General features: G+C 44.6%; 1 protein-coding gene, 7 non-coding genes and 1 pseudogene across 8 annotated transcripts in view; 7 read left to right on the forward strand and 2 right to left on the reverse strand.

The window, feature by feature from the left end:
• Ctc1 (CST telomere replication complex component 1) overlaps positions 1-18,996 on the forward strand; it is a 33,658-nt gene extending 14,662 nt beyond the window's left edge. Inside the window, exons 5-25 of the mRNA XM_010615022.2 lie at positions 3,297-3,555; positions 3,693-3,904; positions 4,571-4,727; positions 7,494-7,772; positions 7,871-7,999; positions 8,790-9,022; positions 9,149-9,323; positions 9,421-9,621; positions 10,583-10,709; positions 11,312-11,426; positions 11,535-11,862; positions 11,950-12,036; positions 12,259-12,452; positions 13,958-14,046; positions 14,128-14,302; positions 15,007-15,084; positions 15,498-15,642; positions 15,732-15,796; positions 16,017-16,182; positions 16,270-16,396; positions 16,541-18,996. Coding sequence (XP_010613324.1) covers positions 3,297-3,555; positions 3,693-3,904; positions 4,571-4,727; positions 7,494-7,772; positions 7,871-7,999; positions 8,790-9,022; positions 9,149-9,323; positions 9,421-9,621; positions 10,583-10,709; positions 11,312-11,426; positions 11,535-11,862; positions 11,950-12,036; positions 12,259-12,452; positions 13,958-14,046; positions 14,128-14,302; positions 15,007-15,084; positions 15,498-15,642; positions 15,732-15,796; positions 16,017-16,182; positions 16,270-16,396; positions 16,541-16,680 — 3,481 coding nt within the window. The 3' untranslated portion in view covers positions 16,681-18,996. The remainder of the gene's footprint in view (positions 1-3,296; positions 3,556-3,692; positions 3,905-4,570; positions 4,728-7,493; positions 7,773-7,870; positions 8,000-8,789; positions 9,023-9,148; positions 9,324-9,420; positions 9,622-10,582; positions 10,710-11,311; positions 11,427-11,534; positions 11,863-11,949; positions 12,037-12,258; positions 12,453-13,957; positions 14,047-14,127; positions 14,303-15,006; positions 15,085-15,497; positions 15,643-15,731; positions 15,797-16,016; positions 16,183-16,269; positions 16,397-16,540) is intronic.
• Positions 17,735-17,808, forward strand: Trnai-aau. Its single transcript has one exon. It is a non-coding gene; the product is annotated as a tRNA-Ile (tRNA).
• Positions 18,204-18,285, forward strand: Trnas-aga. The gene has a single exon. It is a non-coding gene; the product is annotated as a tRNA-Ser (tRNA).
• Positions 18,562-18,635, forward strand: Trnat-agu. The gene has a single exon. It is a non-coding gene; the product is annotated as a tRNA-Thr (tRNA).
• Positions 18,997-24,047: 5,051 nt separating the features above from the next.
• Positions 24,048-24,119, forward strand: Trnap-cgg. Its single transcript has one exon. It is a non-coding gene; the product is annotated as a tRNA-Pro (tRNA).
• A 553-nt stretch (positions 24,120-24,672) lies between these two features.
• On the forward strand, positions 24,673-24,744 carry Trnad-guc. Its single transcript has one exon. It is a non-coding gene; the product is annotated as a tRNA-Asp (tRNA).
• Positions 24,745-25,367: 623 nt separating this feature from the next.
• On the reverse strand, positions 25,368-25,439 carry Trnag-ucc. The gene has a single exon. It is a non-coding gene; the product is annotated as a tRNA-Gly (tRNA).
• A 586-nt stretch (positions 25,440-26,025) lies between these two features.
• Trnaw-cca lies at positions 26,026-26,097 on the forward strand. Its single transcript has one exon. It is a non-coding gene; the product is annotated as a tRNA-Trp (tRNA).
• Positions 26,098-26,791: 694 nt separating this feature from the next.
• The window catches only part of LOC104855937, a 7,310-nt pseudogene continuing 6,121 nt past the window's right edge, over positions 26,792-27,980 (reverse strand).

The raw sequence follows: 27,980 nt of genomic DNA on the forward strand, positions 1-27,980 counted from the left end.
TTTTTTTTTTTTTTTTTTAGTACTGGGGATTGAACTCTGGTCCTTGTGCTTGCAAGGCAGGCCACCGAACCGCTGAGCTAAATCCTTGCCTCTAGCTGTTCTTTTCTTAACTGGTTTAAGTTAGCTTTAGAGATAAAGAGAGGAAGAAAAAGTAGGGAAGAAAGAAAGAAAATTTGGAAAAAGAGTTCTCAATGTAAGGGGAAAATATGGTATTATTTTCATTTTGTGTAGGAAAGTAAGACTCAGAGAGATTTGTGCCTTTATCAAGTATGAATTATTTTTTTCAGTACTGGGGATTAAACCTGGGCTCTGTGCATATTAGGCAAGCACTCTAGTGCTGAACTACATCTCTAGGTCTGTTTATTTTTATTTTATTTTAATTTATTATTATTGTTATTTTTATTATTTTGATTTTTTTTGAGACAAGTTCTCAACTATAATTCAGGCAGGCCTTGAACTTACTATGTAGCCTACGCTGGCCTCAAACTCCTGGTGATCTTCTTGTCTCAGCCTCCTGGGTGCTAGGATTATAGATATGTATACTACCATACTTGTTTTTTGTTTTTTTTTTTATTTTTGAGACAGGGTCTTGCTAAGTTACCGAGGCTGGCTTCAAACTTCCAATCCTCCTGCCTCAGTCTTCTGTGTAGCTGAGATTACAGGTGTCCTCCACTGCAACCCAGCTAGATTGTTGTTTTTAAGACCACAAACTATCATAGTGGCATATGCCTATAATCATAGTGCTGTGGTAGGCTGAGGCAGGAGGATTGAAAATTTAAGCTTAGCCTACATGTCTTATCCAGACCCTGTTTTAAAAAGAAAGAAGTAAAGACCTGGGGATGTAGCTCAATGTGAAAGCCCCAGTACCTCAAAACCTAAAGAAAGAAAAGGAAGACCTTAATTTAAGGTTGTCTGAGAGTTGTGTTTTTTTTTGTTTTGTTTTTTTTTGGTTTTTTTTTTTTGGTTTTTTGAGACAGGGTCTCACTGTATAGTTGAGACTGACCTGGAACTCACTATGTAGCCCAGGCTGGTCTCGAACTCACAGCGATCCTCCTGCCTCAGCCTCCCGAGTGGTGGGATTACAGGCATGTGCCACCACGCCCAGCTGAGAGTATTTTTTTTTAATTTTGGATTTTTAGTACACTACCATTTCATATTCTACACTACACTAGGCAATAGTAATAAAGCAGTACAAGAAAAGAGTGTTTTGTGGCCAAGTAAGTTTGAGAGACTTTAAATATAACCTTATCTAGGAGATTTACAGGGGTCATTAACTTATTCAAGGCTCTGAAAAGTTTTACCAAAGGAAACTTTTTTCTTCATTATAGAAGTAACCATTGTCTTAAGTATGGGACGTATTATTCCTACCATATCTATATATTTTGCTATAGATGCTTCTATCCTTAATCAGTCTGCAATAGAGCTTTATATCTCTTTAGATTTTATATAAGTGGGAAAGTATCTTACATATCCTCTGCAATTTGCTCTTCTCTGCTTAACATTATACTTCACATTGTTATACATAGTTCTTACTTATTTTTTAAACTGCTCTCTCTATATATGGAGAGTCACTTTTTGTTTATCCTTTTTAAAACAAAAGATTGAGGGCCAGGGATTTAGCTCAGTGGTTCTGCTGCCTACTTGCAAGCACAAAGTCCCAAGTTCAATCCTTGGTACCAAAATAAAAAAAGGTAGAAACCTGAGTTTGAGTTTGCTTAATTTGTCATTGCCCAAACTAACTTCAGCTAGGGTATTTTTTCCCTGGCACTCCCTTAACCTCTTTATGGATTTGAAAACATTTTCCGTAGACTGGCTCCCTGTGTCAGTCAGTAGAGGAAAAGGAATTTTGGCAAGAGAACGTTTGACTTGTACTTTTGTTATTCAAAACATTATTTTCATCATTCCATATAATTTTCTAATGTGTTAAGTTAAACCAGTGATTTTTCAAACACTGGTTTGCCAGAATGTAAATCAACACACTGTTTCCTTCATTGAGAAAGACTGTGTGGTGTTGTTTGGGTCCCATTGAGAAAGGCTTGTGTTTGAGAATGATTTAGCTTAGGAAGCAAAAGGCTCTGGATTTGTTCCCCAGCACTGCAAAAAAGGAGAAAGATTTAGCTGATATATAAACAATGAATATAGCCATGTACCTTTTGCTCAACTTTTAAAAACATTAATATTTTGCCACATTTGCTTTAGTTTTTCATAAGATGTAAGATATTAGAGATTTACTAAAGTCCCTTGACAACTCTGTTCTGATGAATTCTCCCTCACTTCTCCCAGAGTTACCACTGTCCTGAAGAGAGGTGCTCACTTACAGGGTACACACACCATCAACCTCCTTCATTGCTTGCACAGTGTTCGTCAGTGGAATTATACCAGTTTACACACCCCAGCATACATGTATAGCTCTGCTGTTGTTGTTGTTACTGAAAATGAACCCAGAGCCTCATGCATGCTAAGTAGGCTCCTACTATGGAGCTATACGCTTAACCCATAATTTAACTTCTGTTTGTATTATTATCCAACTTGCTGTCTCAGCCTCAGTTTCCTAGCCAGTACTGGTCTGTACTAATAAGTCTGGTCTGTACTCTAGTACTGGTCTGTAATAATAAGGAAACCTGCCTAGGACCATTGGGGTTCTCAATGAAGCTAAGAGCTGAGATGCTTTCAAGGGAGCTGTTTGTGGTATATATAAAGTATTCTCCATACACAGTCATTACCTCAGGTCTTCCTATATTCCTGCTCATATTCCCTGGGTCTTCCTCCTGATGCCATCTTGTTCTGGTTATTATTCATAGGTAGGCATGGTGGTATACGCCTGTATTCCCTGCTACTTGGGAGAATGAGGCAGGAAGATCACAAGTTTGAATCCTACCTGGGTAATTTAGTGAGACCCTGTCTCAAAAAAAAAAAAAAAAGGTACAAAGGATTGAGGATGTTGGTCAGCGTGCCCCTGGGTTCGATCCCCATTACAGCCCCCAAAAAGCTATCATTTGGCAGAGACTTTCTGCTTTCCCTCAGTAATGTGCAGCCTCTAGACCCAGACCCCATCCTCCTTATGTTAGGTTCTTACTCCCAGCTCTTTCTTCTTCGATCTCTTTCTCTCTCTCTCTTTTTCTTTTTTGTACCAGGGATCAAACTTGGGTCCTTGTGCTTATCAGGCAGGCAGCAGAACCACTGAGCTAAATCCCCAGCCACAATCATACACATCTCTTAATTCATGTTCCCCTTCACGAACTGTGGGGCTATGCCCAGGTGAGTATATCCTCCTAGACTTGGACTGACTTTGTAAGACCTCTGTTCTCTCTGCTTTCCAGCTTTGTCTCAGTACAAAAACTGAGGAGCCACCATCATCCATGCTGTAGCCACCTGTCCTGGAGCAGTAGTGCATATGAGACTTGGGCCCAGGAGGCTGGACCAAATGGGAACCCTCTGCCTCAGGAGCAGTTGTTACTTTTAGGGACACTAACAGACCTATCACAAGACTTGAAACAGGAATGCAGGGATGGAAACCTCTTTGTGAAAGATAACACTGGAATCCTGGGCTGTGAGGTAAGTAGGGAGGAACAGTCAGATTCTAACAGGAGTGGTGTTTAGGGAACAAGGCAGCTAGGATTCTGAAGGAACAAATACAGGAGGGTGGATTGGATGCTAGGACCCTGGTAACCATCTTCTTGGTTTTTTTCTAGCTCATAGATTTGGACCTTTCTTGGTTGGGCCATCTCTTCTTGTTCCCCAGTTGGAGTTACCTCCCTCCTGCCAAGTGGAATTCCTCAGGGGAAGGGCACTTGGAGATCTGGGGTGCCCCTGTGCCAGTGTTTCCTTTGGCCACGAGTCCTGACCCTCTCACACCTATTCCTGTCCTGTACCCAGAGATTGCATCCCATGTGCTCAGTCACAGGTAACTGTTTCCTTTCTAGGGGAGATGGGAGCACTGTCAAACATGGAAGATGATAGTAGTTCAGTGGAGGGGAAAGAAAGGTTTGATAGTAATATAGATGGAATATTCCAAATTCCAAAGGATCAGTGGGCCTTTGAACATCAAGAATGTTCAGAAGAGCTGGACATGGTGTTATACACCTGTAATCACAGCACTCTGGGATATTGAGGCAGGAGAATCCCTAGAAGTTTGAAGCCTGCCTGGGCAATATAGCAATTTAGATCCAGTTTCAAAATAAAAACTGAAAAAGGGCTAGAGCTGTAGGGATATAGCTTAATGTGTAAACCCTGAGTTCAATCCCCAGTACCACCACATAAAAAGATTATTAAGAGAAGTAAAACACTTGTGGGTTTTTTTGTTGTTGTTTTTTGTTTTTTGTTTTTTTGGTACCGGAGATCGAACTTGGGACCTCATGCTTCTGAGGCAGGCAGTGGATTCCCCGGCCTTTGTTTTTTCTTTTCTTTTTTTTCCTGTACTGTGTATTGAACTCAGAACAGGTCACTGAGCTACATCACCAGCTCTGCTTTTTTTAACCCGGGCCCTGCCAGGTTGTTCTTTACATTGGAAGGGAAGACATTTGTAGAGAAAAAAGAAAGATGACATCTTCCCCCTCCTCTGCCTTCTTAGAAACAAACTCAGAGAGGTGCAGTCAAATCTAGCTGGGAAGCTGGTCCGGTTGAGTCCTCTGGTAAGAAGTCAGCAGAAGACATACTTTGTCCTGTCTCTTGGTGAATCACCCCAAGCTGTTGGCCAGGCGGTCAGCCAGGTGCCCATCATTGTGCAGGTAAGGGTCAAGGTCAATTCACGGGCATGCAGGTGTGAGGCAGTGCTGAACTCGTAATGGGAACAATAACTTCTTAAAGGAACTGAGTAGGGAAGGAGGGCAGCTGAGTTATTTTTGGGAACAGTGCTGTGCAGGGAAAATCCCAGGCAATATTACTGTCTTTGTATGGAGATGGGGAATAGACTTTGCTGCTGTGCAATTCATTTGAGGCAATAGCTTTTGCATCCTCTGACATTTTTAAAAACTGCCAGGGTGACTTACTTTTCCCCTGTGTTAGAAGAATGGTCAAACAAATTATCTTAACTCAAGTAAGACATTGATTAAATGCATTTTTTAAAAATGTGGCACTAGTATGTACTTTTGTTTTTGTTTTTTGTTTTTTGGTGGGTTTTTTTGGTGTTGGGATTGAACCCAGTGCCTTGCACCTGCATGCTTTATCACTAAGCTACACTCACAGCAGTGTAGGGATGCTCTTGGTATGTATATGGGCTGCTGAAGAGGCATGTTGGAGACTTTTTGTTGCTCCAGATGACCCCAGTGAATCGGAGCTGAGGTTATCTCTTGAAATTGAAGGGCTGGACCTTGAAAAGTGTGGAAAGGTTTAGGGTAACTGCTGTGTTAATAGGGGATAAGAGATTGCCAAGCACCGATGGAAGCCCAGCAGGAGCATCTGTGTTTGGCTCTGGAATGCCATGGGTCTGTCTTCCTCAAATGAGGTTTCTGCCTTAGAAAGGAATTGAGACAGAGCTGTATAATTTGATATTGGTACACTCAAGGGTCAAGGGCATAAAGGGCCAGATTCAGGAGCTAGGCATTCAGATCCTGGGATCAGATAGGGAAAAGGAAGAACCTCAGCATCTGAATGAAGAAGAAGGGGCTGAAATACTGGGGGTCCTCCTGGGCGTTGAAGGAGAATGGAGGGAGAGATGGAGAGTGAAAGCACCCACAATCCTTCATTTGTTTGCTCAGTAAGACCATTGTAAATGACTTGTTTTGTCCTGTGCAGTGAGTTTTCAGTAAGGTTTTAGCAATACCTTATGATGAGTTGTGATATCAAAGAACTAACTGGTGGGACTCAGCTGTTTCAGAGTAGAAACAGAGCTCTGGAAAGTTGAGCACAGATAACTGAAGTTAAAGTTTCTTGAGTTATCAGTGTGAGGGTTTTGTTGTTGTCATTATTCTCGGTTTTAATCCCAGGGCCTACTTCATACTGGGCACCCTTTCTACTACTGAGCAATACTCCAGCCCCAGGATATACCTCAGTGGAACTATGCCTGCCTTGCAAGAACAGGGTCCTGAGTTTGATCCCCGGTATGGGGAAAAAAAAAAAAAAAAATCTAATACTCCAGCTCCTATCAGATTGCTTTGAAGCCCCTGAGAAAGGTAGCAGTGCTTTTTATGCCTGTGGGAAGGATACTTCAGAAGATTGTTATGTTTATGAATCATCTTATCCATGAAACATTTTTCTTCAGGCTTAAATTTTTTCAGTGATTGTCCTACTGTCTCCTCCAGTTCATGTGATGCCTCCTTGGCATTTCTGGGCTTCTTCCCTTATTTTAGCTCTCCCAATTTGTTTCCTGCGACTCCCAGCAACATTTACTCTTCTCTGCCATTGCCAGTGTTTTCATTGCCCCCAAGCCATACCTGGTTTATTCTGAATTCTGAGCATTTTTGTGCTGCTGCCTTCTCCTTGAGTCATCCTTCCCTGTCCTCCCCTCTTGGACAAACAGACACAGATTGAGCAACCCTAATCAGAAATTCAAAATGCTCCAAAATCTGAAACTTTTTGAGTGCTCTAATGATGTCACAAGTGAAAAATTGCACACCTGACCTTATATGTTGGGTCAAAGTTAAAATGCAAGCACACTAAAAATACTGTTTAAAATTACCTTCATAGTCAGATTGTGGTAATATATGCCTGTAATCCCAGTACAAGTGGGTACATTTGTATCCAAACATATTGATGACATAGATGAATACTGTTTGTATGTTGTGAGGTGGGAGATGAGAAGTGTTAAAAAGGGCATAAATTGTCAGGCGTGGTGGCTCACGCCTGTAATCCCAGCACTCTGGGAGGCTGAGGCAGGAGGATCGCTGTGCTTTTGAGACCAGCCTGAGCTACATAGTGAGACCTTGTCTCAAAAAACCAAAAAAAAAAAAAGGGCTGGGGATTTAGCTCAGTGGTTCTGGTGCCTGCCTCGAAGGCAGAAGGACCCAAGTTCAATCCCTGGTGCCAAAACCAAACAAAAAAACAAACAAAAAACAAAAGGGGGGGGCATAAATGGGCTGGGGATTTAGCTCAGTGATTTCCGCCGCCACCTGCCTCACAAGCATAAGGACCTGAGTTCAATTCCCAGTACCAAAAATGGGGGGCATAATTTTCTCAATGGAATATTTGTATATTTTAAAGGAAATTTTAACAATGATTTATATCTTGAGGAAAGAATTAGGAAATATTTAATATCTCCAGTGAGAAAGCAGAAATCCTGAAAGTCTGTGGTTTAAGATTTAATTGGCAAGAGCCAGGGATATAGCTCAGTGGTGCCACACCAGCCTGGCAAGGGCAAGGTTGCAAGGTCCTGAGTTCAATCCCCAGTACCAAAGAAAAGAAAGAAAAAGAAAATTGGCAAACAGAGATGAAGAGACAGGAAAAACTCATGAGGAATAAGTCTTGAGGTCAAATTGTGATGAGAAGTGACTCTGGCAGAGGGGTAGCATCATAGGAAACATCTTATGCACTATATTGGCCACCTCCACATATGGTAGATCCCTGCCCAGCTGGTGTGGCACCGAGCCCTTCGGCCTGGTGAGGACTATGTGCTGACAGGACTTCGAGTATACAGGATCCACGGTCAACATTACTGTGCTTGGACAACCACTCCCTCTTCGAATCTGATGCTGCTAAATCCAGAATGTGTGCAAAAGCTGGAGCTGGCAGGACCCTTCTTGGAAGCTGAAACCAAACCATTCCCCATGCCCAGCAACTCTCCAGACAGGAAGAAGCAAAAAGGTCTTTTCCGGAATTCCACACTCTTACATTACAAGGTGAGCCTAAGGAAGAGATCCTAGAGTTTGCAGGAAATGGGAATCTCCAGTGAGGAAGGAGGTGGTAGTGACCAGCTGGACCTCTGGCCTCTTTGCAGGGAACAGTCACTGGCGTGTTGAATGAGCCTGCTGGCCTCTATGAGTTGGACGGGCAGCTGGAACTCTGCCTTGCATACCAGCAGTTCCATGGCCTCAGGCAGTTGATGCGACCTGGGGTCTGTCTGGAGGTATGTAAGAAGTCAGGCTGATGACAAGGGACCCTCTCAGCAGTCTGCTCACTTCATGGGCTGCTCTTTTTTTATGGTAGGTGGGAACTTCTTTAGAAAAATATAAAATAATAAGGGATATGTTGGAAAACATGCTTTGTTTGTTTGTTTGTTTGGTGTTACTGAGGATTATACCCAGGACCTTTGCATTGAGATACATCCCCAGCTCTTTTTTATTTTGAGACAGGGTCTCACTAAGTCACTAAGTTTCCAACAATGAGCTTGAACTTGAAATCCTGCCTTAGCTTCCGAGAGTGCCAGGATTACAGGCATGTGCTACCATACCTGGCTTGGAGTGCTTTTTGTACAAATAATTTGGGCAAGAGTTTACAAAGGAGAGCAGTAGTTTTGCTGAAGCACAGGAGGGCACCTGGGCACAGGGGACACAGTCTATGAGGAGGGTTTGAGGCTAAAGCATCCCTTTCACAGAGGTCCTTTTAAGCTGTGGAGGAGTTGGCTAAAGCACAGGTATAGGCCAGGAGAATCTCAGGCAGCCTGGTGAGAAGGCAGAGCCACCCATATCCAGCCAGGAGCCACCAGGTCCTCAGAAAGACTGACTAGAGCTCATGGGAGATGACGCTGATCTCAGGGAGTGGGTTGCTTTAAGTGAGACATGAAGTGTGGAAGGGGACAAAAGCCAGCATAGGGGAACTTGTATTTCTTTCTTTTGAAACAGGCAGCAGGAACAGTCTAGGGTCATTGAGGTGGTGGCCTCACCTCTGTTTTAACACTTTTTCTTGTTTTCCTGCAGCTCCAGGATGTTCACCTTTTCCAGTCAGTGGGTGGAGGGACAACAAGGCCAGTGCTAGCACCCTGCCTCCGTGGTGCCATTCTGCTTCGGAGCTTTTCTTGTCAGAAACCTGGGACTCAGTCATCCCATCAAGTTCATGGGGCCTCCTTGTATGAACAGCTGATATGGAAACATCAGTTAGGACTTCCTCTCTACCTGTGGGCTACCAGGGCCCTGGTGGAGCTGACCTGCAAGTGAGGAGCATGAGGCTTTGGGGTAGGGAGGTGGTGCAAGTAGGACACTTTCTCTGTCAGGGAAGCAGGTTCTTGGAAGGGACAGGGACTTCGGGGGAAGTAATTGTGCTGCTTTTCTTGGCCAAGGCTGTGTCCCCATGTACTGAGACACCGTCAGTTCCTGCAGCATTCTTCTGAGAATCCCAGCTTGGGACTGCAACTCCTGGCTCCTGCCCTGGATGTTCTAGTTCCACCAAGCAGCACCTTTCGGAACGCACACAATGAGGTCCTTGAAGAACCGCATCATTGTCCCCTCCAGAAAGTATGAGAATGCAAGGGAAAGTGGGTAGCAGAACTGATGTACCAGAGGACACCAGGGCACAGAGGACACGGTCTGATTTCTCCTCTCTCCTTGACAGTATGCTCGGCTGCAGACTCCCTTCTCTTTCCCCACTCTGGCCATGCTGGCAGAGGAAGGGCAGCATAAGGCTTGGGCCTCCTTTGACCCAAAAGCCCTTCTGCCCCACCCAGAGGCTGCCTACCTAACCAGCTGCCAGCTCAATAAGCGCCTGGCCTGGTCTTGGTTCTGTCTGCGACCCTCTACTTTCCAACCAGTCCAGGTAAGAAGCTTGGAAACTTTCTCTTTTTGCCATCCTCATTGCCACTACTCTAGACCAGGTTACTATCATTTTTTTGGTCATTTTAACTATAACAGCTTTCCAACCAGACTGCTCCAACTACTTTTGGTCTCCACTAATCTATTCTCCCTGCAGCAACTAGAAAGAGTGCAGTAAAAATGTAGATTGGATTACAGAATTCTTTTCTTTAAACCTTTTCATGGCTCGCGCAGTGCACACATAATAAAACCAAACTCATGTCCTATAAGGTCCTGAGTAGTCTCGTCTCTAACTCCAATCGTGCACTGTATTTCTTGCTACTAAAAGTATGAATGTTTTTGTGTTTTTTTCTATCCATCTTTCTTGAGAAGAAGCCCTTTGTGATCAGAGACACATCTTTTTTGTTTACTTTGGACTTTTAAAAAAATTTTTTTTGGTGCCAGGGATTGAACTCAGGACCTTGTCCTTTGCAAGACAGGCAGCAGAACCATTGAGCTAAATCCCTGGTCCTTTTTTGTTTACTTTGTATGCTCACATTTAACATGGCTCTGATGCTCATTGTCGGTTTAATTAATAGCTGGTGGCGCACACCTATAATCCTGGCACTCTGAAAGAATGAGGCAGGATTGTATGTTCAAGCCCAGCCTGGATAACTTCACAACTTAGTGAGACCCTTCTCAAAATAGAAAATAAAAAAAGACTGGTGATGTAGCTTTGTGTGAAGGCTCTGGGTGCTATCCCCAGTACCAGGAAAAATAAATAGTTAATTCCTGGCCTTCTTCCTATATGTTGGTTTGGTTTGGTTTGGTTTTTTATTTTTTTGAGATAAGATCTTTGTAGTTCAGGATGGGCTTAAACACACTATGTAACCGAGGCTGTCCTTGAATGTGTGGCGATCCTCCTGCCTCAGCCTTCCAAGTCCTGGGGTTAAGATGCGTGCCACCATGCCTGGCTCTTCCTACAGGTTTTACTTGGAGTTCTGGTAGCTTCATCTCGTAAAGGTTGTCTGCAACTTAGGGACCAGAGTGGCTCCCTGTCCTGCCTGCTCCTGGCCAAGGACTCTCAGCCTGTCACTGACCCTCGGCTCATAGGTATGGATGGAGTTCAGAGGTGGAAATATAGTGCTGGTTGGGTAGAGGTTTTTAGAACTGAGTATGAGGGAATGGCCACGAGGAAACATTTGCTGGGATTTACTATAGATGCTGAAGTGACACATGTTGATCAACAACTTTGGTGAGAAGTTTAGGAAACGGGTATGGCAGGTAGAAAGAGCCAGCAGACCCTTAACCAGAACTACAGTTCCCAACATCCCTTTCTCCCCCTGTAACTCCTAACATGCATACCAGGATTACAACTCCAATTTCTTGCATTCTTGGTTTGGAAGAGCAATGGTCTTATTTGGTTTATTAGGATTTGTGGACAGGAAAACCTTAGAGAGGAGAATTGCTGAAAATTAGGAGCAGGCCTTTTAGGCCTTTGTGCCAAAGTTGATTCAAAGCCCTTCAGCCTAGGAAGGCAGGGACGGGATTATAATGCCGATGGAATAGTTTCTCCTTGATAGTATTGCTTCATGGGAGGTGAGTGGTCAGATGTGGAGGAAATCAGCTCTATCCTTCAAAATCTGCAGGGTGTTCTTCCTCACTGCCCACCCCGCAGTTCTCTCTTGCCAAAATAGAGAACTTTCTTTCTCTAGGCTGCCTGGTGCGGGCTGAGAGATTCCAGTTGGTCATAGAGAGGAATGTCAAAAGCAACTTTCCTTCCTGGAAGGAGCTGGGCATGGGAGACTTCATCCAGAAGCGACAAGCCAGGTCAGCTTCTAAGGGTGGAGGCTGTCCTGAATTTCAGTAGGAGAATGCTGGCACCCAAAACTCACAGTACCTACATCACCAAGAGATCTGTTCCTGTCTCTCCAACAGAGTCTATGTCCAGTTCTTTCTTGCTGACTCCTTGATCCTGCCTGTGCCCAGATCTGCACTTCATTCACCCACTCCCTCAGCACCTCCTCAGACAGAGCCCACCTGCCCAGAGGGACCCCATGTAGGACAGAGCCGGCTATTCTTGCTGTCCCACAAGGAGACCCTCATGAAGCTGAGTTTTTGTGCCTCTTCAAGAGCCAGCGCTGAGGTGCTCAAGCCCACCTTCAGTTTCCAGGTGTCAGGGATCTGGCTTGGGGGCACCCAGAGGAAAGAGGGGACTGGATGGGGCCCATCTGAGCCCCTGAAAGATGAGAACAAGGATCAGAAGGTAAAGTGGGGCTCCTGGCACTAGGGCCTGACTCCCCATGCCGAAGCTCTGGGCTAGGGCACAACACCCTTCTTTCCTTCCTTACAGGTTCTCCTCCTCTTCCTTGGCTCTTCAGTCCGCTGGTTTGCATTCTTGCACCCAGGGCAAGTGTACCGACTTGTCATGCCTCACTCTGTGAGTGCCCCAGCTCCTCCTCCCCTTCCCCAGAAAGCTGTGTTGGGTTGGAATCTGGAGAAGGCATTCCAGTTCTGGTCCCTCCAGGTCTCCTAAAGAGGCTAGGCCTGTCTGTGTTGAGATTTCTTCAACAGGCTGCAGAAAGAATAATACTGGAAGATTTTGTGACCCTCCCTCTGGCCTGGCACACTCAGAGGCAGTTGTCTTCCCATTTTCTGGCAGACACCAATGTTGTTTGAGGCAGAGGGTTCATCCTGCACACCTCAGCGTCCTCTGGAATTGGCTGGCTGTGTATCCTGCCTCACTGTCCAGGACGAATGGACCCTGGAACTTGAGAGCTCCCAGTATGTGCCAGAAGAGCTCAGTATACACAGGACACTACCTGAGTCCTCCCTGCCCAACCTGCTCAGTGGAAAGTAAGTATCTACCAGCCCCTCCAATTAATTTGGGCACACTGCCTTCTCTGCACAGGTTGGGTATGGTGAGTAGTCTGTTCTGCTACAATATGCATCTCCCTTTTTCTTTTTCTTTCTGTGTTGCCCAGGCTGGCCTGAAACTCCTGGACTTGAACAGTCCTATCTCATTCTCCCTACTAGCCTATACTATGGGCTCATACCATTGTGCCTGAGCAAGATGTTCCTTTAACACTATTTAGCTGTAGAGGAATGATGTCAGTGCAAGAAAGAAGTTATGGTTCCTGTTCTCCCCCACACCCTGTTTGCAAATGGCCACAAGGAAGCATTCTCACCCTTAAGGAAAAGTTTTAACAATGAAAGAAAGTAGGAGAAACATGAGAAAATATAGGGAAGAAAGCTGAAAATGTAGAGAAGCCTTCATTTGGTGCAGGTGGCTGGATGATGGCTGTAGGAACGACAATGATACTTCCTCATGTAAGCTTTTTGTTGTTGTTTTGTTTTTTGATACAGGGTAGTGAGACTGACCTGGAACTCACTATGTAGCTCAGGCTGGTCTTGAACTCACAGCTATCCTCCTGCCTCAGCCTCCTGAGTGCTGGGATTACAGGCGTGCGCCCACACGCCCGGCCTACGTAAGCTTTTTGGGGTGACTGCAAGTCCAAATGAAAAAGCAGCAGAGAAATTTCCCCATGTAAAGAAAAGAACGATGGGCTGGGGTTCTGCCACCTGCTCAGTGGTTCTGCCACCTGCCTTGAAAGTGCAAGGTCCCGAGTTTGATCCCCAGTACCAAAAAAAGAAAGAAACTCTACTGAATAGTCTATAATTTAATGAGATTGATTTCTATTAGAAGTGAACATTTCTGCCACGCATCATGACTCGTTCTTATAATGCTAGCGTTTAGGAGGCTGAGGCAGGAAGATTGGGAATTCCAGGTGAGCCTGAGATACAGTGAGACACCATTACAAAAAATTGAATGTTTCCAAAGATCTACTTTTTGAGGAGGGAGGGCCAAGTTCAAGGCATAGACTATAAGTGATGGCCTAATAGAGACTAGGTAAAAATGCAAGCGTAAACTGAAGAGAATTCCTCTTATAAGACCTCCACTTCCAAAGTGGCATAGATTTCATTATTTTTGTTTTCAAGTTGTGTAGGTTTTGAATGTCCTGCTTCAAGAGTAAAATTCATGTTCTTTTGCTAGTGAACAATTTGGCAGAGCCCAAGATTTTCCAAAGTGGTTTTCTTGTTTGTTTTTGAGACAAGGTCTTGCTATGTATTTTAAGTTGGCCTTAAATTCACTGTATAACCCAGGACAGCTTCAAACTGTTGTCAATCTTCCTGCCTCAGCCTCCGAGTACTGGGGTGATAGGTGTGCACCACTATACCTGGCTTCAAGACCTTCCACATGACATAATAGCAGATACTATGGCTCCTGTTTCTATCCTAGGCCTTATCCTCTCCATTTTTATGTCCTTATTCCTGGTTTCCCTGTGCATTTCACTTTTTAGTTTCACCGATTCCTTGGTGTCTTTCTCAGCTGAGATTTTGTCACGGACAGTGTGTGAGCCACTTCTGGGCCCTTGCCGGACAAAGCCTGGTAATGACCTCTCCTTTTGGGGCAGTAAGTGGTGGGACTTTATGGTCCTATAGATCCCACAAGCCCCCTGTTCTCCTGCAGGAAACACTCGGGCCCTAAGAAGGTGTGTGAAGCTAACTGTAGCTCTAGAGCCTGCTAACTGTGAATTCCCCCCTCACTTGGACATCTACATGGAAGAACCACACTTTCCTCTTCCTCTAGGGCTCCTGCCAGGAGCTCAGGTCCACTTTAGCCAGCTGGAGAAGAAGATTTCCAGGTGAAGATCTGTGTCATGTGGCCGTACCTCCTTTCCATGCCAGGGCACTTCTTTTGAATGTTCACACCCACATAACTATGCTGCAACAACACCTCTTTGCTTACACTTTTCTTTTCTTTTCTTTTCTTTTCTTTTCTTTTCTTTTCTTTTCTTTTCTTTTCTTTTCTTTTCTTTTCTTTTCTTTTCTTTCTTTCTTTCTTTCTTTTTTCTTTCTTTCTCTTTCTCTCTCTCTCTCCCCCTCCCTCTCTCTCTCTCTCTCTCTCTCTCTCTCTCTCTCTCTCTCTCTTTCTTTCTTTCTTTCTTTCTTTTTCTTTTTTTTCCCCACTACTGAGGAGTGAACCAATGGCCTTTGCACTGAGCTGTACACCCAGCCCGTTTAAACAGGCTCTTGGATCTCAGACATTGATAAATTGCCCATGTTGAGCTCAGACTTGCAATTATTCTCTCAGTCTCCCAGAATATTGGGATTACATACCTGCTTCTTTACTTACTTTCAGTTTGTTAGTTTTCGTATATGCCCTCTCCCCTGCTGAGATGTTGCACACCAGTCCTTTTCTTATTCTTCCCCCAGCTTTGGTAAAGCTGGGGCCAGGGTCTGTCCTTAGGTGTGAGGGGAGAGCCAACCCTGTCAAGCATGATCTGAGTGCACCTGCTACCCCAGTCTGACTGCTTTCTTTTCCTCACTACTGTTCTTCCCCTCACAGATCCTACAATGTTTACTGTTGTTTCCAGTCATCCACTTTTGTGCAGGTCCTGAGTTTTCCCCCAGAGAACACAGTCAGGTCAGTACCTAGTCCCTGATCCCTAAACTTCATGGTATCACACCCACATCTCACTCACTCATGTCCCTGGCTCTGGGGCTTTTAGCATAATTAGAGTTCTCCAATCCCAGAAGAGTGTTGGTCAGGATTTCCTCTGCTCTAAATAAAAAATGCCTAATATGTGTCATTTTACCCAGAAATAGTTAATGTTCTAGGCTTTTGAATGCTTTTCAGTCTAAAAAGCAAATGTCTCTTGGTGAACATCTTGGTGTTGAAGTCTGAGAAGTAAATGATGATTATTTGCTAAAATGCTCAGGATGGTCTTCATGATCATCCTACCTTAGCCTCCCAAGCCACTGGGATTGCAAGAATGTGCCAGTGCCTCCAGCTTTCTTCCTGTTTCTTAACCCTTGTATCTCTCTGTTTCTCCTTAGTGTTCCCCTGCCCCACATCTACCTGGCTGAACTTCTACTAGGTGGACGGGCCCCTTTCCGGGCTACTGCCTCTTGCCACGTGGTTTCTGTCTTCAGCCTTCAGCTCCTATGGGTGTGTGCTCATTGTAGTAGTATCTGTTCCCAGGTACGAGAAGGGTCAAGGTAAGCTGGGTGTGTCGTGCCAGAGGGTTGTGATGAAACCCATCAGACTTTTCAACCCTGTTTTCATCCCAGGGAAGGTGCACTCGTCAGGACTCCACTTGCCCCACTCAGACATCAGTAAGCCAGGCCAGCATCAGGTAGGAGCACCCATTACCCTATTTAACTCCTTGTTGGACAAGCTTCATCTGTCTGTGTTAGCATAATTCCTGGCTTGCTGGAATTGCTTAATGAATATTTTTGAATGAATGAGGGTTTTGTGAGCTAAAACCTGGAAATGGTGAGAAGAGGCATGTTGGGTTCAGGAGATTGGCAACCTGAGTTTGCTGTGGAAATTTTGCCTCCTCTCTCTTCCCTTAGGCTTCTGGTAGAGGATGGGACTGCTGAAGCCATGGTGGCCTGTAAAAATCATCATGTGGCAGAAGCACTAGGGCTGTGTCCTAGTGAGTGGACCTCACTCTTAGAGTGTGCCCGAGGGCCAGGGAGAGTGGCCTTGCAGTTTACACGGCCTGGAGCCCAACTGGAGGTGAGATGTGACCAAGAGGTAGGTTATCCTTGGATTGGACTGAAGTTTGGAAGCTTGGGCTCTGATTAATTTTGTTTCCCTTTCTAGTCTTCAGCCAAGATGGGTGAGCCTTTGACACTCTTCCTAAGGACACTTTGTACTAGTCCTTCCGTCCTTCGCCCTATTGTGCTTTCTTTTGAGCTTGAGAAGAAACCCTGTAATATCACCCCATTAGGTAAGGCTGGTACACATAGATGGGTTCCTGGGAGGAAGAGGGATGAGGCATTGATAGGAAATTTCTGGAGTTGGGTAGGAGAATGGTGAGTGTAAACTAAAACCTACATGTGTGGGGAATGCTTTTCCTCTCTTCCCATTTCAGAACCTCCACGGCTACAGCGGTTCCAGTGTGGAGAGCTCCCTCTCTTGACAAAAATGAATCCCAGGCTCCAACTGGCGTGTCTTTCTATTCAGGAGCCAGAGCACCCCAGCTCGCTGGGGACTTTTGCTTCCTCCTGTTGACCTGAGTTGCAAAGATGGCCTGGAAGTTCTTTCTCCCTTCCTGGGACCCTTGAGGCCTAGGTTCCAGCTCCATCCTCTGTGGCACCTTCTCTTTCTCTCACTGATCCTGGACCCCATATCTTTTGGTTCTCAAATTGCTACCCTCCTGTAACTTACTCTGCTGCCGGGCTTCCTGGGGTTGGTGTGGGAACAGCAAATCATGGCAGTTGATATTTCCTCTGATTGGGGTCAAGTCACCTACACTCACAGGTGGCAGTAAGCAGCTAGATTCTGCCTTTATGCCAGCAACCAGCAGAGCCAAAGACTTGCCCCTCGTGAGGGTGCTGGTCACAGGCCTTTTGGCCTCCAATAAACCTCTCTGGGGATTTTTCTGTATGCTTATCTCTGGGGTGCCACATTTCCAGGCCCTGGCCTACTCACCATCATTTCAGCCATTTGTTTACCACTGATACAAAAAGTGCAAAGTGGTTTGGAGAGGAGCTGCTGGTCCAGCAGAGAAGTAAACCAGTCAGGTCCCCCAGGAAATAAATTGAATCAGGTGAAAACAAGGGCATGGTGATCTCAGTCGGCAAAATGTGGCCTGGGATTAATTATGAGAGACTAGAGGTGTTGGAAGGATGGAGTGGGTGTGGCAACGCCAAGCTCTTGGAGCATGAGAGGAAGCTCTACTGTTAGGACCCCAGTGGAAAAGTCAGCACTATGCGTTTCTGCAGGGCGAGGCCTAAGGTAGATCCGCTCAGATGTCGGTAGACCAGGCCGGCGTCAGATGGGCGCCATGAGACCACCGGAATCACAACGCACCGAGGGCTTGTAGAATTTGGCCGGGGTGGGGGATGGGAGGAGCTGTGTGTGTGTATTTTCGTTTATCTTCTAAGAGCTGCTCACTAGATGGAGACATAGAACTAAGTTACACCTCTTAAAACTGCTTAGCATTTCCTCTTGGCAGTTCCGGTTTGATTTCAGGTTGAGAAACGATTTCACGTGCTTGGTGTGAGCATGTGCCTGTACTTTAGGAATACCTTATATAGAGATAGAAGTACTCACTTTTAGAGCTGGCCGGTTAGCTCAGTTGGTTAGAGCGTGGTGCTAATAACGCCAAGGTCGCGGGTTCGATCCCCGTACGGGCCAGAGGCTTATTTACTTATTTTAAACTTTGCCTCTGCTATAAGGTTCCAGTTTGGTTTGGTTTGGTTTGGTTTGGTTTGGTTTGAATCCCGAAGCGTTTTGATTACGAAAGGGTACACCTCAAACCCGGGTTTGTCTTAACTCTCCAAAGCTAGTAAAGGAAGAACCCGGTGGGCTGGAGCGGAGAATCAGACTCTTATCACCACTTCATCTTTCCCGGAGGCTGTTGCTGGAGGTCGGTGGAAAAATGGGGACGATCGGGAAAGAGTTTTAGAAAGACAGAGCTATGAGCCAATATTCACTTTCGATTCATCGAGTAATGTCCCGGTTCATAAAAGGGGTTGTAGGCAAAAGCGCCAAAGAAAGATGTAAGATAAAGGTATTTTTTTCAGAGTGGGGTAGTCGTGGCCGAGTGGTTAAGGCGATGGACTAGAAATCCATTGGGGTCTCCCCGCGCAGGTTCGAATCCTGCCGACTACGAGTTATTTTTCTTCTCCGTTGTATACCTCACTATTCTTGTATATACCCTTTTTCAAGAGGCAGACCCGTCGCCATGCTCCAAATCCCCTCGTCTCAGAGCAATCGAGTTGTCGACCATGAATCTAGTTTTGAGAAATTTCATTCATTTCCTTCAATAGTAGGGAATCTCCGGAATCCAGGGTTAGCTGGTTTATGCAAAATTCACTTAATTTGCTTTAAATCCCGGACTCCAAGTATTTTCCTGTAGGGCTTCCTGGGAAAAACCTTTCTAGTGTTGGCGCCGTGGCTTAGTTGGTTAAAGCGCCTGTCTAGTAAACAGGAGATCCTGGGTTCAAATCCCAGCGGTGCCTTTATTAATCCTAGACCAGTAGTTTGTGTTACTTTTTGGACAAAATTCAATACCCCCAGGATCAATCTATTGTTTTTGTATGACAGTACACAAGGGGGTTAATTCCACTAAAAACACCAAGTGTCCCATTGAGAAAAGCTGCCAATCCTGGGAGATCAAAGCAGAAATCCTGCTCAGGCCTGCACTGTAATTTGCCTAGCAGATGCCACAGTCCACTGGCGCTGTAGGAGGTAGTAGTCAACTTAGCTACCCACTCTCAGCTACGCTACCTTTCAGGGATTGCTTCCTCTACCCCGTGACGTTTTCTATAACCCGAGCCACTTTGATTGGGGGGGGGTCTTCGTTATGTCTTTTGGTTTGGGGCCTCTAATCTTATATTTTCTATGTATAATATAATATAATCGTATTATTATAATTATATCATATTATATTGTAATCTTATATAAAATAATATAATCTTATGTTTTCTATGTATAATAAAAACATGCACATTTATGTTTTTTTCATATATTTTTAAAATGTGGTGCAGCTTCTAGGTACAGTCTAGAACCCAACCTTTCACGTGTAGGGCAGCAGGGTAGGAGCCTGCAGGACTGACTGAGTAGTCAGCTGGCCTGGCGCTATCAGGTTTCTTGCAAGAAGGCTCTTAAGATCTGGGACCAGGTGAACAGGAAGTAGAAGAGAGCACAGGACATAAGGGGTCTTCAGAGAATCTGGTGTGAATCGGCTACCCCAAAGCCGAGGTGATGGAGGAAGTGCTTTGAGACACCTGAATAAAAGCTTAAAGGGCTTGATCTCTTCAGGTCAAACAAGGGCTGAACCCTGTACATTAGCCTTTCTCAGGGCTTCTGGGAAGACACAATCAAAACAACCCATGCTAGTTGCTGGACAGGGTCCTGTGAGGACATGGAAAAGAGAAGGGAACCTCATCCATGTGAGACTGAAGGCTGGTCATGGGAGGTTTCCTACAGCAGGTGAGCCAAATCTGAAAAAACAAGCAGAAATTTGCTGTGTTCTATTAAACACCTGCTGTGTGACCGACAATGTCATGGGCCCTGGGAATATAGCAGTAAACAAATAGATGAAAAAGCCTGCCCTGCTGGAGTTTATAAGGGAAGGAGAATGGAGACATAAATACAATCAAAATGTTTAAATTCTAAAACTATACTAGATAAATTATAAACTTACCCTAGATAAATGTTATAATCAGCATGAGGGATGGGGAGGACGGGTTGGTTCTAGAGATATCAACAGCTTGCACCATATTGTGGGATGAGATGAATTTTTCCTTTTTTTGTGGGGGGTGTTTTTTGAGACAGGCCCTCACTATGTAGTTGAGGCTGACCTGGAACTCACTGTGCAGCCTAGGCTGGTCTCAAACTCACAGCAATCCTCCTGCCTCAGCCTCCTGAGTGCTGGGATTACAGGTGTGTGCCACCATGCCCAGCTGAATTTAATTTTTAAGGACCGATGAAACATCTCTCCATGCAGTTCAGGCTGGCCTTGAACTCACTATGTAGCCTGGGCTGACCTCAAACTTGCAGCCGTCCACCTGCTTCCACCTCCTGAGTGCTGGGATTACAGGTGTGTGCCACCTGTAATTCATAAGATAAATTTAAGACATTTAGATTTTTTTTTAGAGGCCTCAATAACTAACAGAATGTAGAATCTGAAGAGAAAAAAATTTTTCAGGAAGGCACATGGTGCACAGCAAAAGAAACGTACCAATAGAGTGAGAAAACAACACATAGGATGAGAGTTTTTTACTAGATAGTCCTCAGTGGAAGGACTAACATCTAGAATATAGAACTCAAAACAAAACAAAACAAAAAAAGCAGACTCCTCCCAAATTTAAAGACCCAATCTAAAAATAGGCATTTGAAATGAATGGACACTTCTCAGATGAAGTGGGGAACACTGAACAAATATATGGAAAAAATATTCAACACAACTGGTCATTCAAGAAATGCAAATTAAAACAACATTGAGATTCTATCTCATTCCAGAACGAATGTCAAGCAAGAAATCAACCAATAACAAATGCTGGTGAGGTTGTGGGTGGAAGGGAACCCTTCTCCATTTTTGGTGGGAGTGCAGACCACAGTGGAAATCAGTGTGGAGATTCCTCAAAATACTAGAACTAGAGGTTCCTTTTGACCCAGCTGTCCCCCTCCTAGGTATCTTATTGAAAGCGTCATCCCACATTGACTTTTGCATACCCGGGCTTATAGCAGCACAACTTATGATAGCTAAATTTTGTTTTTGTTTTTTTTGGTACCAGGGATCAAACTCAGGTCCCTGCTCTTGAAATCAGGCACCGGAACCACTGAACTAAATCCTGGGCCCTATAATAGCTAAATTTTGGAAACACCCCATGTGCCCATCAATAAATGAATGGATAGAGAACGTGTATTTATATACAATGAAGCACTACTCTGCCGTAAAGAAGGATAAATTTGGGTCATTTGTAGGAAAATAGATGCACCTCAAGACCATAATCTGAAGGGATCTTAAATTTAAATATTGCATTGTTTGGGCCAGGGATTTAGCTTGGTGGCACCACACCTGCCTAGTTCAAGGTCCTGAGTTCAATCCCTGGTACAAAAAAAAAAAAGCATTGTTTCTCTTGTGTGACAAACCCAAAGGGTGAATAAGGAGCATACTGGGAAGTAGGAAGAACATGTTCAAATGGCAAGGGAAGGAAAGTAAAAGGAAACAAAAGAACAGAGGTGGGAGGGGAGTAGAAGGAAGGTGAGAAGGGGAAGAGAGAATCAAGACATATCATGTACAGGTAGGTACCAATTCCCTGTGATGCATGTGATCAATATGTCTGACAAATACATACTAATTGAAAATAAAGTTAAGGGCAAGTGCAGGGACTCCAGTTTGATCCCGTTACCAAAACAAAACAACAAATAAATAAAGTTTAAAATTTTTTAAAAATAAAAATAAGGTTTTAAAAAAAAAGGAGAAGGTACTTGGGAGACCAAGGCAGGAAAATGGCAAGGCCATGTCTAAAAAAAAAAAAAAAAAAAAAAACAAAAACATTGAAAAAAAAAAAAAAAAAAAAAAAAAATCAAAACACTGACAACAAAAAATAAACTTCAGGGGTGTGCCCAGATTCTCTCTTAGGGGAAATGCTAGGGGTAAGAGGGCTGCCAGCATCTCAAATTTACCCTTTTCTATTTCCTACCCCACTTTCTCTCCAGTCTCAACTGTGATTGCCCAAAATTAAATCTCAGAACTGCAGCAGTGTAATGAATTTGTGCCAGGGACCAACTCTGGACCTGGCATTTGTGAAGCAGGTGGCAGCATCACTGAGCTAAATCCCTGGCCCTTGTTATTTTTTTTAATTCATTGTTTATTGGTACATTTTAGGTATACAATACAATGACATTCATCATTGGGAACTTGAACCTTAGTTCTTATTTTTTCCCCATTCCCCTGCTCTACCTTCAACCCTTCTACCCTTCCCTGTTTACAAAGACTTTGTTTCCATTTTTTCCTTTTCTCATATTTTTCCTTTCCCTTCTTTCATTTCCCCTACTCTTCCCAGTTCCCCCTTCCGCTCTAGACCTTCTCTTCCTATTTTACACCATCTATTGTCCTTTTTTTTTTTTTTGAGGCAGGGTCTCACTATGTAGTTGAGACTGACCTGGAATTCACTATGCAGCCAGGGCTGTCTTGAACTCACGGCAATCCTCCTGCCTCAGCCTCCGGAGTGCTGGGATTACCCAATAGAGTCACCATGCCCGGCTCTATTGTACATTTTGATCCTTATTTACACTTTCAGTTTCTCACACCAGAGCAGTGTAAAGATATTGATATCTGTTAAAATGTGAAATATTTTCACCAAAGTCAACACCATACTTTCTGGATTCACTCCTTGGTATCCATTGAATTTTCCTAGAAAGAAAGGACATAATTTCATCATGGCTATAAAAGATTTAGCCCACCCCTACTCCCTATCCCCACCTGGGGCCAGGTGAGAGAGAGACACAACTGGAAGACTGGGAGCCCAAGACGAGAGAAACAAATTCAAAGTGGGCTGAAGGAGAAGGTGCCAAGAGATCAGCCCTAAGAACCTCTTATCCATCTGAAATATTTGTGACACTCATGGGAAAGGCCAGATTCTCCTCTGTTCCCCACCAATTGGCTAGGGACATCTGAGATGAGAAGAAAACAAGAGTCCCTTGAAATCCTCCCCATCATAGTATCTGTAGTTTGGGCATTAGGAAGGGTCTGATGCCACAAACTACATGACTCTCCTATGGATCAAGATGGTTCATTCAGCCCAGGACAGGGTCCCTGCCAGTCAGAGACCTGCTGGGAGGACTACCTGGGAGCAGGCTACCATTTGAGTCCATCTAGCCTTAAACTCACTATGTAGCCCAGGCTGGCTTCATAGCAATCCTCCTGGTGCTGGCATTATAAGTGTGCACCACCACACCAAGCTCCACCAAATCTTTTGGACTTTTGGCAAGTACAAGTGTGATAAGTATTCTCAGAGTTTAGAGATTTTCTGAGCAGCTCAGGGGACACTTAGGGCCTCAAAACTAGATCTACTGGTCTAGGACTACACTCATTTGACCAAATGGCCACTCCCTCACCTTCTGATGTTCTCAGGCAACATGTAGGAAGGTCTCCTGAGCCATTTTAGAGGGAACTGGGGAGCTGAGGCCAGACTGAACCCTGGTGCCAGTGTCCACAGAGTTGTCAGGCATCAGGGACCATCTTGATTGGCCTGGCCTGGTGCCCAACTCTACTCTGCAGAAGAAGCAGAGTCCCTCCTCTACCTTATCAGCCTGGCGGCTCAGTAACATCTCCTTGAGTTTTTGTGTTGTCCTCCACACCACACACACACAGGAATCATCACCTTTGTCTTTTTAGCTGGGTGCTGTCAAGCAGTGTGGGGACACGATAGGCTATTGAAGCCCCTGCCGGTTACCCCAGTGAAATAGGTGCAGGGACGGTTAGAGGGGTGGTGTTCACCTAGGGACTTCACGACTCTGTTCCCAGACCCTGAGATCCGGCCTATTCGCGGCTTGTTTCAAAGCTCTTCACCGCGAGGCTGGGTCCGAAGGCTGAGAGCGGGAAGGTTGGAGACCCCAGGTTAAGGGATGACAGGGAGTTGGTGACCGAAAAGAGCAGGAACCTGGAAACTCAAGGCAGTCGAAAAAGGTGGAGTGGGGGCAGACACAGACCACCCCCTCCCACTTCCTCGACTTTATTTCTCGCAAGGAGTTGGAGTTCTAGGGATAGCAGCCCAGAGATTCCTAGATACATGCTCCAGAGTATAGCATTCCGCTATGAGGAATATGGTTCCTGAAAAGCTCCCGGAAGATTCCGCCAATCAGGACCCCGGCAAATGCCGTACGACCTCTAAGGGCGTTCGCGGCCTTTTTCGCGCGTCGGCTCGTTGGTCTAGGGGTATGATTCTCGCTTCGGGTGCGAGAGGTCCCGGGTTCAAATCCCGGACGAGCCCAAAGCTTATTTTGCTGACCCCGAGTTGCAATAGTATGAGTTAACAGTGGCGTGGGAAGCTGGAAGAGAAAAAGATCAGTGTCATTAGCTATCTTTTATTCTGAATGGACGCTCCGGTGTCGAAAACAAGCTCCGTGAGCAGTCTTGCTTGGGCTTCTAGAGAAAGCAGTCTTCAGAAAGACTCATTTTCTGATCTCCGCAGCCCTGCTTGGCGCCTTGCCTTAGCCCCCAGAGTGGTTCAGCTGTGATTGATGCTCGTCAACCTCCAGCTGTGGGTGACAGGAGATGGTGGAAGCGGACTGAAGTTATTTGGGCTGTACCTAGAGAGCAAAAGACTCAGAAACCCGGGACTCTGCGGCCTCCGACGTCGCCTGTCTCAGTTACTCCTCCTTTCTGCCTTTCTGGGAATTTATGTTTAGTTACTGTCTAAAATGTACACAAGTTTCTAGATAGCACGTCTCAGTGGTTGGAAAGAAAATCCTGGAGGCACACCAAGCACCAGCTACCGTACATCAGCCACATCAAGGATCCGGAGAAACAGAGTCTCAGCTCGTTCCTCGTTAGTATAGTGGTGAGTATCCCCGCCTGTCACGCGGGAGACCGGGGTTCGATTCCCCGACGGGGAGGAGTATGTTGTTACTTTTCCACTTCTATAGAAATCCCTTCAAATCCTGCTTTTTTATTGAACACCTGAGACCTTGAGGAGAGAATCGAGAGAAAAGGTGTATTTTGTCCTGAACCTCGAGATAGTACTGTATGTAAGTTGCAATTTAAGCTTGCAGCTACAATACCCATTATTCTCCCCAATCAATCTTTCTACTTGGAAGTGTTCGTGGACGAAACCTAAAAAACATGGATGAACCAACACCCCAAGTAATTCGCGCTAACACTACCTCCTTGCGTTTGCGCCTCTTCTGACAGCGTGAGCGTTTCCAGTCTCAGCCTGCAGCTTTTTTCCCCTGCCTCGCCACGTCCCCAACTTCCGTCCCCGTATCGAAGCTAGGTTTGGGGGACTCCTTCCGCCTCCTGCCTGTGGATTCGCACCGCTATCCGCGAAAACTCTGACGTACTGGTCGGAAATCAGCGCGGGATACGACCATCCGGAGCAGGACGACGGGATCTGGGACCCGGGGGGAAGAGCAAAACCGGTCTCCTAGGAGCAGAGGTTTCCGCGTGACAGGCTTCAACCCACCAAACTGGGGTTCGAGGAACAAGAGGGAAAAACACAGTTTAGAATTTTAAAATATACTGCGTTGGCCGGGAATCGAACCCGGGTCAACTGCTTGGAAGGCAGCTATGCTCACCACTATACCACCAACGCCGGTAGGAGAAGAAAGATTCCCTCCACTTATTCAAGGCGGATATTTGGTGGCATACCCTCCGTTCAGGCAAAGGTCATTAAGCAAGCTGAGGCAGAGGCTCTGACTGTGGTTTGCAAGGCGCGAAGGTGTGAGCAGGGCTGGGCTCCCGCCGTCTCTATAAACGCTGCTCACCCCGCCTGACAGTATCAGATCATACCCAGTCTACGGATAAGGAAACGAAGGTCCAGAGAAGCTTAATAAGGCGACTGAATCATCGGTCAAGCTGAGGCTAAGTGTAAGATTTATTTAGCAGGCGAGGACAACCGTGACACGAAGATGACATCCTTCCCAAGAAGTTAAAACACAGAAATCGCTTCTCTATTGAATGAACTGACAAGGTTAAATAATTGGTCTTTAAGTCAAATGTACCTAAGTATAATTTGCATCTTTTCGTAGTTTACCAAGAACAGGAATTTAATTCCTTGGGCATGCGCGAGCAATTTCGCCCTTCCGAAGACTCCAGAGGCGGGGCCCGAGGGAAAGCTCCGCCCCTCATTGCTGACGATACAGCTGTTCACGAAATCCGGCCAACAGCAAGTTTGGGTAGGCCTCGTGGCGCAACGGTAGCGCGTCTGACTCCAGATCAGAAGGTTGCGTGTTCAAATCACGTCGGGGTCAAAACCTGTGTTTCTTTTCTATTTACTTCACAACTATGCAGGTGCCATTTATTTAAACCATAGTAGAGTCTATTCGTTAATTTAAGTTTTACATACAAAAAATTTTTACAAAACATCAAATATAAATAACCTGAAATTATAACAATACACAAAAATTGACTTCTTACATAGACATATCAGTCTGTAAAAACTGAAAATCTGAGTAAACTAACATTATTTTACATTAATATAAGTAGGGCCATTTAACATTTTAAAATAGGTTTTAATGCATAGCACTTGATATTTCTTTGAATCTATCTGTTAAGAATATGAAAATGGTTAGATCAAACCTAAACGTAATTCTTCTGCTAACCATAAATAAAGGCATAATATTTATAAGCAGATATCAACTTTACTAAACCACGATATTTTAAAACTATTAAATGATACCTGGGATATTTACATTTAAAAGGCAACATGCATTGTGTTGTTTTATCTCATAACTGGTTATGCACACAGTTTCTTCAAAGGGTTTAAAAACTATATTTCTACTTTCAGTATGGCATTCTGCAATGTTCCTAATAACTCTAGTGCAACGAATGCCTTCAAAGGGAGCAGAATCACTTTTAAGTTACCAGTGTCAACATTTTCTGTTTGAAACAAAGGACACAACAAATGATCTGGTTGTGCCAGATGAGCCGACAGAGTAAGGGGGTTTTTTGTTCAATCTAATGACGTGACATCATCAAGCTCTTTCCTTAGTTCCAAACAAGACCTTTTTGCCTTGATATTCTCTCTCTTGTCTAATTTATCTTGTCTCCATTGTCAGCATTATTTAAAGGACCTTCTTTATCTGAGTCAACTATAAGCATATCATCTTGCTCTTGTGTTGTGGAGGTGGAAGGCTGGCTCCATCACTGCTGCCATTGGTTATGCTTTTGGAGGCATTTTCAGCTTGTTTGGACCCTACTTTATCTGGGGCATCACCCACAGCTTTAAATTCGACATCCTTCCCTAGGTCTTCACTGTAAAGGATGTTGATATCAGTAAAGTATAGTCCTGAAGGAAATCACCTACTTCAATCCAGCTGCCATTTCTAATTCCAAATCCTGACAGCTTATGATTATTAGCTTCTGACTTACTTCTGAAAATGTTAGGATTGTTCCTTTCCCATCTTCAATTTGAAGACTGGGTGCAACCATAGCAAATTTCTCTTTTACCATCTTATCTTATAAAGTGAGAACAGTCACCTTATGGACATTCAGCCATACAGTCACCTCTGGCTTGCTGGCACATACTTGACAATTGGGGCTAGGAAGATCCGGTGAGCAAGGCGCAAGAAGCTTCTTTCTCAGGTTTGGTTACTTATTCAAAAAAACTATTCTACATTGATTTATTTTTCCTGATAAAATCTTTAATCTTTCCAATACTATCAACCCAACAATCACTGCATTAGTAGTAGCAATATCAGGAATGATGTTCCCTGCCATTGATTTTATGTCAGATCTGCTCTTCATATTCATACTGAAAATATGCATCATAGAAAAAAGAAAATATGCCTCCTGAGGTTTGCTGCAGAGGTGACAAAATCCATCACAGATGTGTCATCCTTATCCCATATGAGCTCAGCTCCATCCCCCTTTTCAGCTAAATGAACTCTCAAAGTCTCAGTGCTCTTTGAAAAGCAGCTCTTCACATCTAGAACCTGCTGGTCTTTCAGACCTAACTGGGGTTCATTTTGTTGATCCAATGTCTTGGTTTCCTCTCCTTGACTTTGTACTTCACCCCAGTCCAATGTACTGAAGGTTTCCTTTTCCACCAATCTGTTATTGTCAATAGATACCTGAATCATCCTTTTAAAAACTTAAAAAAAAAAAAAAAAAAAAAAAAAAAAAAAAAAAAAAA

The sequence above is a fragment of the Fukomys damarensis genome, unplaced genomic scaffold, assembly GCF_012274545.1.
Source record: "Fukomys damarensis isolate Sample0158 unplaced genomic scaffold, DMR_v1.0_HiC HiC_scaffold_13, whole genome shotgun sequence".
Classification (NCBI taxonomy): domain Eukaryota; kingdom Metazoa; phylum Chordata; class Mammalia; order Rodentia; family Bathyergidae; genus Fukomys; species Fukomys damarensis.